Below are 12,341 nucleotides of genomic sequence, written 5' to 3'. Positions count from 1 at the left end.
TATGCCATCACCACCGTAATCTGCAACTCACAGAAGCTTTGCTTAAAGACTGTAGTCTGACTGACAGTTTGGTGGTTCGCAATTAGGTGAAGATATCGTACTTAAATTACATGTTATCCGAAGCGTCTTACTGAAAAGAGGGTCCAAGTGATGCAATTTACTAAGATAAGATAACGAGCAGGAAAACGGTTGCCAAGGGAGGAGAATCCAAATGATGATGGTTAATTAATAACACTCAGAGAAAATGAAAATCAACTGGATGAATGACTGCTCGATTGACTTATTTTTCAACTAAGTGAAAAAATTGCAGGAAAATATGTTTACCAGAACGTTTACTGAAAAAAGTGGCATTGGGACAGGTCATGCAATCGAGAGATGAGGCAACTGGGAAAGATTTGTTGAGAAAGGGACATTCTAAAGGTAACAGTGAACATCGTATAGGAAAGGTCATCACAAGTAATCAAATACTCACCTGCAATTCTACTTGTGATGTAGTTGAAATCCAAGTCAGCCTTGCCCATTGTCCTGAAAGAGTAAAACAAATATCGCAAAAAAGGAAAATCAATCAAAGGCTCGCAACTTTTTTTAGACACAACCTAATGAAATGAACAGATAATGTAGACCATGCCTCACTGTAGGTTTCTGGCAAATTTGGCTATCTGTTTTTTTTTTGTTTGTTTTTTTTTTTTTTTTCACTTAAGCTGAGCCACTAGACAAGCCTAAGGTGTTTTACCTTAATCAGAATGCGACCTCCGCGGCTGAGATCGAAACCACGAGCCTTGCGTTAGCAATCGAGCACCATGATCACTATGCCATCGAGGCAGACGTCTTTCTTATTGTATTAACTGTTTCTGCACAATCTACTCATCGCACAACTTCACCTATTTTCTTGTATTTTTTTTTACCTACATAGCGTGTCCACTCTACAAAGTGGTGCTCAGTTTTGTCTTCACGCCTCTTATTTGTATAGATGCTTCGCGAGTACAGTTTGCATTCGCACTTCTGTATGATTCTTCATTGCTTATAGTATTAATAAAGAAAAATGCCCCGCCATGATGGTCTAATGGCTAAGGTACTCGGCTGCTGACCTGCAGGTCGCGGGATCGAATCCCAGCTGTGGCGGCTTGATTTACTACACGCGATTTTCTACAGATACTACGTCCAGCCATCTAGCCCCGCTGCGGTGGTCTGGGGGCTAAGGTACTCTGCTGCTGACCCGAAGGTCGCAGGATCGAATAGCGGCTGCTGCAGCTGCATTTTCGATGAAGACGAAAATGCTGTAGGCTTGTGTGCGCGTATTGGGGTGCACGTTAAAGAACCCCAGGTGGTGGAAATTTCCGGAGCCCTCCACTACGGCGCCTCGCATAATAATATGGTGGTTTTGGGACGTTAAACACCACATTTCAATTAGATAATTGATACAAAATTAATTGTAAAGCATCGTCAAAGAGTTTAACGACTGTGTGTGAGTGTGTGTGTAAATGCCTGCCTTTCCCATTATAAATATCTAGTGTAAAAATAATTTATTTTGCACATTATTGCAGCACTGAGAGCAGCATGTAGAAATGATTCGCTCTAAGGCATAGTTCACTGAGGACTGCCACTAGTCGCTACGCACTGGTAGCAAATAATGAAAAAAAAAATTTTGCAACGATTTGTGACAGCTTGGACGAAAACAAAACTTGAAGTACATAAACAGTGAAAAAAAAAAGTGAACTGCACGCATTTTTACAAGGGGCATCATACCAGCAAAGAGGGCGTACCTAAACCAAGGAAAGGAATGTAGAAAGAAAGAACCTGCGTGGCGTCATAGTGGTTATGGCACTCAAAAGGTCGGGAATCGAATTCTGGCCACAGTAACCCCCCTACGACAGAGATTAAATTCCGGAGTTCTTAAACTTAGGTGCATGTTACATAACAACACCTGTTCACAAAATTTCCACCACGTCTCTCATAATCGTAATTTGCGAGAATTCATGTTCCGGTAGTTCCAATATGTAAATTTCCGCAAATTATGACTGAGAAAACTAGACGGGTATTACCTACAGAGAAACACGTATAATGTATATTTCATTATACAATTGACATCACAGATAGTGAAAGCAAAAATGAAAGGCGGACACAAGACTAACCAAGAGCAGCAAAGAATGTTTACGGACTAAAATACGCAATTCATGCACATGACAATCAAGCGTACAGCCGTCAGCGTATCCGTTTCTTACGCTAAGTTGATGCCGGCGTAAGTTATGCATGCATGTCCTGTCGAAATACTGGCTAGAAACTTAAGCTGCGAATGGATTATCTGTTCGTTGGATGCCACCTATCACGTTTGATTTTCGCTGTTGAAAACGCCCTCTTTTATGTTCTCTTGGAGAACGATACAGCTTCCACAGTTTCTGGAATGATTAGTGCCCTGCAGCCACCCGACACCTGCCATGGTGATGGTAGCATGCGCATTAAACTGGAGAAAAACAAGCGCCGGCACAATTATCCGGGCGCAGTGAACACACACAAGTGCGTAGGCGGAGGAATCAAAATGGCGGCCACGCTGCGGCCAAGGCCGCAGAGGTGGCACCTGTTCTTTCAAAGGGTGACACCACTCTTAGCGGGGACGCGTGTATCGAGGCACTCTGGCTTAAGTAAAAAACCAGACTTGTACATGTTACAGAAACTGGAACGGACGCATTGTGCATCACTCACTGTTGGGCCATGTGCATGACCTTGGTGGAGGTGTCGCCGAGACGCTTGAGCAGGCTACCAGCGCCGCCACGCAGCGACGTCAAGAGGCCTGCGCTGCCCCAGCCTCCTTCAGCTGCCGAGGGAGGAGGAGCAGCTGCGGAAGGCGTCGTGTTCCCGTGGACGTTGAGGCTCGGTGGAGGTGGCCGACTGGGCGGTGCTGTGAACAGCAAAGCAAAATAGAGGTCGTGGTAAGCCACTAAAACCATGATAAACTGCAAGGGTGGGCAAGTAGGGGTGGCAGTGCCAAGTGTTACTATGTAGAGCCAAGGAAGAAAGTGACAAATAACATAGAGAAAGATGACTCAGTCGGGTTCCACCACCCCATTTGGCGCGCATCAAAAACAAAGATAACCGAGAGCACGTGGCAATATGAGAGCCTCAATGGATTGGGACATAATGAACACAATACTGCTGTTACAACAGTCGATAGCTCTACATGGGCCAACACAAGCTAACGTTAGTGACCACTTAGCCAATATCCAGCCAGCACTAAGCAAAAAGGCATGCCACTCACTGGAAGTCGAGTTGGCCACGCTGTGTATAGCTGCACTGGTGTCGCCCTGGGATAGGCCTCCCGTCACCGGGCTGGATCCGCGCAGCCCTGGCGAGTTCTCCAGCTGCACGTTCTTGGCCTCGCCCATCTCCTGCAGTCGCTCAGCCACGTCGATGATCGTGGGCCGTGATGTTGGGTTCACCTGAAGCATGCCCCCTGCAGGCACAGCACAAGTGATGTTCACGAAAGAGCATGTGCATAGATACAGTAGACCACAAAACAAATTAATCAATTTCTCGGGTTTTGAGCAACAATTTCATGACATAATTCGAACTCGAAGGGGCCCCAAAATTTGTTCGAATTAAAAGAAGTTTGAATTAATGAAAGCTAGATAAACGGAGCGCTCTCCATGCAGTGGCGCATGTGCATTGAGCTAACACACGAGGGGGAAGTTTTAGAAGACTTACATTTATTCACAAATCACAGGACATCTGTTATTAATTGAAGTAATCGGTGATGCGCGTCTGCACATGTTTGCCTTGCAGCGAGTCGATCAATTTTGCAAGCAGCTTGCAAAGCATTTCTACTTCGGCTTCAGCATCCTCCTGGCAAGAGAAGTTGCGCGCGAGAATGTCCAGCGCCTACACTTTCTAAAGACGACGATAACAATGACTGCTGCGTAGCAGAGCCTCTTGCTCTCCGCTACGCAGCCGCAGCATGGCCAGCATGTGACGAGAAATGAGGAGCGTCTCCACGCGGAGAGAATTTCAGAGAAAACCAGCACTCCACGGCAGCTTTTTTTTTTTTTTTTTTTTTGCTCTCTTCGCGCGTGTCGTTGAAAGTAGGAGGATTACGTGGCAGGGAAGGGAAAGGGAAAAGCGTGGCACTGGCACGTCAAAGACACCCCCTCTCAAGGCGCAGACCTGTGCTCCCGCAAGGGACAAGGGCTGCAGAAAATAGTGCCTTTTTCCTTTCCTTCAACCACACAATCATTCAACACAGCGATGGCTTTCTTTTTTTTCCTCTCTCTCTTCGCGCGCAGCGTTGGAAGAAGGAGGGTCTTTACGTGGCAGGGACTGAAAAGGGAGAAACGTAACACGGGCGCGTCGCAGATCGGCATTTGAGATAGAGCAAACATTCCAACGCAGCCTTTTCTTTCCTTTTCATTTCCTTCGCGGGCAGCGTTGAGGTGTCGCAGGTGCCACGGCGGGATTGGGCAGGGTGCTGAGAGCATTTTTGGAGCGCAGTATGTTCGAATTAACCATCGTAAGTGATTGGCCGTTCAAATTACCGAGCATTTTCGCCCATTGGAATACACATAGCTTTGACGGCATTTCATCGCAAGTTCGAATTAACGGGAAGTTCGAATTAAGCATGTTCGAAATAATGAGATTCGACTGTACAACTATGACAAAGCTAATCAAGCCAACCAACAACTAAAAAAAAATCATGGCGGACATTATGTTTTGTTTTTCAAAAGAGCCCTGCAACACTTTTTGAGCATGGTCAGAAAATGCTGCCGATCGGTAGTAAAGGCTCCCGAGAACACGCAAGCCAAATATTGTAGTGCAGCAGCTGGCGTGGAATTCACAATAAGTTATCAAAATCATCTAAAAATTGCTTTCTCTTCTCTCGACAAATGACAGAAGATGCTCAAAAGTCCCTCATAAAAAGCCTTCTATCTGCCATTGGCCGATTCAAACATGCTCGGCCGTTACAGGAATCGCCACGGGTGGCCGCAACTTGTCCACGCGTACGCGCCCGATCACACTGAAACATCTGTTTATTCAAAAAAAAAAAAAAAGTGCTCAAGGTCCCGACGCGTGCGCGACGTATTTTCTTCGCCCCTACCATCCCTGCCTACTTAGCTTTCAGCACTTTCGTCAGTACCAGAGAAGAGAAAATGCGATTGCAGCATGTGACAAATCTCTGCTCATAAGGGACAGATTTTTTCAATTTTCGCTGCGTTGAATTCGAGAGGCAATGAGCCCTTTTAGTAAATCCATTCCATGGTTACTTGAGAAAGTGTTTCAGGGTCTCTTTAACTATAGTGTAATCATTTGCCTTAAATTGAAGAAAATAAAGTGAACAAAAAATTGCCTGTTCTGCTGGTGGGATCTAAACAGATTCTTCTAATATGTAATTAGGTTTGAAGACTGGCGTTTATGGGTTCTGAATTTAAAGGTTGTGGATTCAGATTCCACCAATGGCAAGAGTGATTTTTTTTTTTTCACTTTTATTCCTTTCATTTTAGGTCCATATCATTGGACTACAATTAAAAGGAGCTAGAATGGAGTCCCCCGCCCTACTCCCGCACGATCTTCTTGGCCTACACGGTAACTGTCTGCTGGTTTCATTGGCTGCATCTAACAAAGGAACAGGCCACTCGAACGACTGCCCTTCTTTCAATACAATGCCGAGGCATGTCATTATCAAAATGCAATCACTGCGACCGAGATTGAAACTGCGACCTTTAGTCAGCTGCCGAGCACAGTAACCAGTGTAGCACCGAGGCAGACCGGCCACAAAAATGCAGCCAGCAATTGGCTGTCCATCAAAAATTGGGGCTCACCAAGACGCACTAAGACATGTTCTTCTATATAAAAAAAGCTGTTCTTTCAAATTTCGAAGAGCTCCTATACTGAAGTACTCAATAAATATAGAGATATCATCCACAGTGAAGCCTCGTACAGTTCAAAGAACTAAGCTCCCTGATATGCCAGACATAGGTAAGGCTACCACCTATTTAATACACCCTACCTCTTTACATAGAACACCACCAAGACATACATGTGCCCTGTATTTTTTGTGCAAACGCACAGAGGAGTGAATTGAAGAACGCCATGTCGGCAAGCCCAAATCGAAGCCATACAGTACCTGGAAATGTAGAAGCATTAGACTGTGCTCGCAGAGAACATCTGTTCCTCTAAACGGGGCCCTGCAACACTTTTTCAGCATGGTCAGAAAACACTGTCGATGGGTGGTCTAGAATCCTGAGAACACCTATGCCACGTGCTATAGAGCAGTTCACGGTTCATGGTTCAGAATTTGCAATTTAGTCTGCAAGTCAGCTAGAAATTGCTCCCTGTTCTGTCGACAATAGACGCCACATAACACACATGGTCATGCCAAAAACACAAAGCCCACGACCATTGGCCAATTTCAGCATCACTAGCTACATAGCGGTCACCGTGAAATGCGGCCATGAACTCGCGCTCACACTGAAAGGAAGCAGTCTGTTCGATGAAGAGAAAAGTGCTCAAGGTCATGATGCGAGCTGACCGAAAGGAAGCCGTCTGTTTGATGAAGAAAAAAGTGCTCAAGGTCATGATGCGAGCTGGCGAAGGGACACATGATCTTGCCCTATTCTCATTGCCCCTCCGTAATTTCCAGTGCACTCACTGGCACAAAAGGCGAGCGAAAGCACTTGATGTGTGCGACAGATTCCGGTAACTCAGCTCGTGCTTGAAAGATTCTAAAAATATCTGCGGCAGTTGATTCACGAGAAAATGAGCTCCTTTAATGATACCATTCAACGATTACTTGGAAAAGAGTTGCAACGCCCATATGGCCTCTGTATGACTATCTGTACATGGAAAACACTGCCAATCTGCACTCAAGGCTCCCGTCAACGCACATGTCAAATCATTGCTGTACATGCAGCAGGGAATTTACAACTTCGTAGCAAGAGTGCAACAGTAAGGCCAACCAATCTGCACTCAAGGCTCTTGTCAACGCACGTGTCAAATCATTGCTGTACACGCAGCAGGGAATTTACAATTTCGTAGCAAGAGTGCAACAGTAAGGCCAACCTAATATACCCCACACTCATCTGTATATGTGCAGTGCTGAGGTTGCGGAATAAAATGCCAAATGAAGAAAAACTGTTCCCAAGAGACATCAATCCGAAATGCTCTTTGGAGCAAACATAATGAAACAAACTTTCTTACTTTAGTCATCTCATGCAAGCTACAGTTTCAATGGAGCGAAAATCAATGCTAGTCGAAGTGGAAGGTTAGAGGGGCCCCGCAACACTCTTCCAGCACGGTTAGAAAAGGCTGTTGATCGGCCATCAAGGCTCCTGAGCACATGATAGCCAAACATTATTGCGCAGCACACGGTCTGAAATTCACAATAAATTTTCAATGTCCGCTGCAAATTACTCCCCCTTCTTTCTACAAATGATGCCATATACTCAAATTACCACGCCATATTCGAAAATTCACGGCCATTGGCTAAATGGAGCATCGCTAAGCTGTGTAGTTACTATGGTCCCCGCAAGAGGCTGCTTCGCGTCTGAACGCACACTTGCTCACGCCCACATTGCAAGTTAGCCACACGTTAAAAGAAATAAAAAAAAGTGCTCAATGTCATAACATGCAAGCAACATATACCCCTGTCACGCTGGAGGTGTTAATGTCATTAGGTTCAAATGTCATTCAGAGCAACGAATGCCATTCGATCCGTGGCGGTGCTACACAGGAACGCAGGAGTGCTACATAGAAAAGCAGCTTCTCACCGATAGCACACTCGCTAGCACGAAAGGAGAGAGAGCACCAAAAAAAGCATTTGACAAATCACCGTAACTCCACTTGTACTTGGTGGATTAAATGAACTGTATCAAACAGATCCCACTGACAGTTATACACAAAGAATGCAACCAGCAGTCATAAGTAACTGAAGGATATATTTACAACAGCTGATAACTGATAATGATAACTGATGACTCTACGGCCAAGCTGTTAGTGCCTTACAAAAAAAAAAAAAATTAACATCCCACCTGACATAACCTTACAGGCCCTTACAGGAAAGCCTTCGGCAAGGCTCCAACCGGCACAGCACGAGCACCACGGCAGCATGCTAGCAATTTCTTCGAGAATCCTATTGATCATGAGGATGCGTAGGCAGAGATTTTTTTACAAGACCGGGCACTGCAGAAGAAGGGAGGCCAAGAACACACCGCACGGCACGACACACGTCTCCCGCACACGACTGCTTGCCAGTAGCCAATGACAAAAACCACTTGCAGCCAAAAGGCGGCAACGGTAAAAGTTGAGAAAGGCCGGAAGTGCGACAGAGGCACCCCTACAACCAGCCGTAAGGCTTCGTTTCCACTTTTTCCGTGCATTACTGTGAGCACCGACCTGGAGACAAACCAGCGCAAAGGTTGAGGCATTCAGTCACATGCAGGTATTCCGTCCCATCTCATGCTTGAATGAACTGGTACGAGAAGTTAAAAAAAGTAGCCACCCATCAAAGGGAGGAAGCTGGGATAAAGATGATTGAGAAAAAAGTTTGTATGAGAAGCCAAGAAATGCTGCAGTCCCATCCAGCACCTTTCAACTAAAAGCCGCTACAGCTTTGGGAATGCTGCACAGAATTGTTGAAGAGTAGTTCCGATGGCACTCAGCATGTGACAGACGGGCACTGACACTTGAAGAGAAGCAAAAAAAAGAGAACACAAGGACACAAAGTAGTGACGTGAAAAATTAACAAACAAAAGCGAAAGCACAATGCCCTATAAACTCGCACGCACTCTGCGACAGCACTATAAACTGCAGCTGAGGAACAAGGCTGCGGGAAAAAAACGTAGCAACGGCAGTAAAACATAAAGACTCAACCACAAGATGCCGTGACCAACACATGATGCAGGAGAATGCTGAAAGTATAAAAGACAACTGTGACAACTCTGTACGCACACAGTAACAGCCTATGGTATGCGACAGCTGACAGCTGAATGCTGCTGCCTAGCTGGCAGCTCCAAGAGCTGCCAAAATACAAGGTTAGAAGTGCGTCACAATGACGTCGATGCTGCGTAAGTGTCACTAAAGGAAGCTTTTAAAAAGTCACAGAAGAGTGCGAAAGGGTTTGCGAGCACTCACGTATGAGATCGTGGAGGATGTCGAAGCTCGTGTTCCCAGGGGGAATGCTGTAGTTGGCGTTGAGGATGCGGAGCTTGGACGAGTCCGGGAACGGGTGCTCGCGAAAGCACAGGAGGAACAAGACGCACCCCAGAGCCTGTGTCGATGATGGCACGCACGCAATGAGAGCATGTCAACAAACACGAACACCTTTCATTAGCAAAAGGTACAGTCGTCAACATTCTCATCCTGTTTTTGTCCACTGCACAACAAAGGCCTCTCTCTACCAATGATCTCCTGTTTACCCCATATTGTGAGAGCCAATTTAATTTCATCCTCACCAAGTTCTCAATATCGTTGCTCCATCCAACTTCCTGCCTACCTCGACTGAGTTTTTCTCATTCCTTGATAACCATTCTGTTTCTCTATAACAGGTGCAGTACACTGAACAAAAACTGGTTTCAACAGTTTGAGAGTAGCTCCCTAGCACCTCGCGATATTGTCTATTGTTAGAGTAAATGCGCTGTACCTTCAGTGAAACTACGTTAATATGCACCTGCCAGGTTCGTCGGCCTAACTACGCACTAAGCGTACTTCGCATTAACCACCCGCAACAAATTTGCATCTCCTGACACGCGCCATCACCGCCAACAAAGGAATAAGTTCAGTGCCACAGGAAATGCTGCCTAAGGTGACCACCGCCAAGCCATTTCTTTTTGCCAAAGCGCAAAAAAGATTCTGTCACTCTTGCAGAACTGTCCGATAGCACCCGGTGGTGACTCCAATATACATTTCGAAACTACTGCGGGGTCTGGGTTACGCAGCGTGGTACAGCTACAGAACGAACATGATCGGCTGTCCGCGACACACGAATTACGCAGTTTGCTTCTAAATAAAGACTGACACAGTTTTTTTTTTTTTTTGGGGGGGCGGTATGGTCACAGAGAGCCAAATTGCGTACTGCATAGGTAGTTGCGTGCAGCGCTTCGCCCACTCAACACACAACGGTACTGCCAATCTGCTTGCATTAGAAAGAGCCCACTCCGCTTCAAGCCATGCACAGATGCAGCGAGTAGCCTGTTAAGATAATGCAGCGCAACGAACTTTCTGCAAGCATTGCACTCTTCGCGATGCACTAGCAGTCCTGACAGCAGACGGAGGAGCGTTTCGGCTGTCACTGAATAAACACGTGCAACAGTGCCACGCTTGCTGTACAGTGTGCATACAGCAAGGTTTCTCGGTGCCCACAGCCCGCAATGCTGAACTCCGCAACAGCTAGAAGCTTGGGTTTCTGCAAAGTGTTGTGTTCTTGAACATGATTGATTGATTGATTGATTGTTTCATAGGTGGGGTTTAACGTCCCAAAACCACCATATGATTATGAGAGATGCCGTTGTGGAGGGCTCCAGAAATTGGGACCACCTAGGGTTCTTTAACGTGCACCCAAATCTGAGTACAGGGGCCTACAAAATTTCCGTCTCTATCGTAAATGCAGCCGCGGCAGCCGGGATTTGAACCCGCGACCTGCGGGTCAGCAGCCGAGTACCTTAGCCACTAAACCACCGCGGCGGAGCAGTGCGTGCTTGAACACAGTATCGCTCGACGTGGCAGCAGGGTTTGGTGACCCAGCGCATTCAGGTAGTCACCTACTAAAAGCGTGCAGCAGGCTTAAAATAGCGTTACACCACATGCGTGTGCCCGAGCAGATAGGCGAGAATCATTTCATCGATAAGGCTTCTGTCGGCGATAAGCCATACCGGCACATTTGTCAATGGTCGCCACCTCGCATTCGTTTTTTCCTTATGATTACCCACAAAGTCTTCGCCACAATCACGTGGAAGTAGGAATAACTGATCGGCTGAGCTTCGCACTTATCAACATGATGGAAAAATGTTCATGGCACATTGTGGCACCTGCAAGTTCAGCGGCGCAGTAAAATTTTTTGGTGCAAAATTTTATCGTGGTATGCAGTTAGTACGCACTAACCGGTAAGCATAAGACGAACACTCTGGCTTAAGCGATCCTCGAATGCATTATTAGTCTGTACGAGACTCTGTCGGGGATTCATTGCAACTACGTTTTAATGTTAGTACACTTACTTGAAGCCTGTACACACTGACAAAGTTTGACTGTACTGTGCCATCATCATCAAACTGTAGCTAAGTCCAGCAAAACTAATCTCTGTTTTAGATTACTTTACGTCCAGTTCATTAATAGTGAATAGTTCTTTCCGATAAAGGTAATTGAAAAACATTTATTTAATCTGGCTTTGACCAACAGCAAATCTTAGTACTGCATACATGACGCTCATAATAGTGTTGTATACATAAGAGCTAAACGTATTGCACGCTGTGCATGCTGGGAACTTCTGCTCATGCACACTTTGCAAGACACAGTATTAAACCTCGCTAATGACCAAGTTCTCCCTTGAACAACGGATCACACTGTGAATAATACATACAACAAACCTGACAATATGCCAATTAAAAAAAACATGCATTTCAATAGGGTTGTTTCAAGTACACTTTTTTTTTTTTTACTGATGGGTGTGCACTTTGTTAATGGCAACTCAGTTAAGTATGATGCAGAGGTGGCATGAGAAATGAGAGATGCTGCAGCAGACATCTTAATTGTTTAGTGTAGAAACAGCGCTATTACAGGATGCAGAAGAATGCGCACACAAGAAAAACTACATTTCGTGCATATGAGCATTCTTGTATGCCAAGCTTATATGAACAGATGTGACATGACAACTTTCAGCGGCACAGCAACAAATGAAATGTAATGCCGGTGTGGAGTGTGACTTCGGACTGCATTCGGGGCACATCTAGATCAGATATATTGATAGCAATAAGAAATGGTCACTGCTATGCAATCCAACAGTGTAATCGGTATCAAAATTGACACAGACGTCAGCTAAACCACAATGCACAAATCGCGCATGATCCAAATAGGGCCAGATAGCAACTCAATGCTACCACATTACAGCCCCCCCCCCCCCCCCATTTGAAACAAGCCTAATCCAGATCAGTCCTCCAGATCAGTAATCCAGATCAGTAATTAAATGCAGGAGTTCTGCTTTAATAGAACTACTTCAGAGATCACTAACAAGCAAGGAGGAAAAGTTGAAAGCAAAATAGTCAAGGCCCTCACCCAAATGTCCATGGCCTCGTTGATGGGGTAGTTGTTGTACGTGTCCAACACTTCCGGCGGCCGATACATCGGAGTTGTGTTTTTACACATCTGTC

At 45.6% G+C, this 12,341-nt stretch overlaps 1 protein-coding gene across 2 annotated transcripts in view; it reads right to left on the bottom strand.

The window, feature by feature from the left end:
* Positions 1 to 12,341, bottom strand: part of aux (cyclin-G-associated kinase) — a 57,367-nt gene that overhangs the window by 31,181 nt on the left and 13,845 nt on the right. For both annotated transcript variants that reach the window (XM_037432247.2, XM_075875338.1), the window contains exons 7-11: positions 12,247 to 12,336; positions 9,115 to 9,250; positions 3,254 to 3,448; positions 2,701 to 2,896; positions 473 to 525 (exon numbers count right to left, since the gene is read on the bottom strand). In XM_037432247.2, coding sequence (XP_037288144.2) covers positions 473 to 525; positions 2,701 to 2,896; positions 3,254 to 3,448; positions 9,115 to 9,250; positions 12,247 to 12,336 — 670 coding nt within the window. The remainder of the gene's footprint in view (positions 1 to 472; positions 526 to 2,700; positions 2,897 to 3,253; positions 3,449 to 9,114; positions 9,251 to 12,246; positions 12,337 to 12,341) is intronic.

This window comes from Rhipicephalus microplus, chromosome 10, assembly GCF_043290135.1.
Source record: "Rhipicephalus microplus isolate Deutch F79 chromosome 10, USDA_Rmic, whole genome shotgun sequence".
Classification (NCBI taxonomy): Eukaryota; Metazoa; Arthropoda; class Arachnida; order Ixodida; family Ixodidae; genus Rhipicephalus; species Rhipicephalus microplus.
This window is presented reverse-complemented; position numbering and strand designations above follow the sequence as displayed.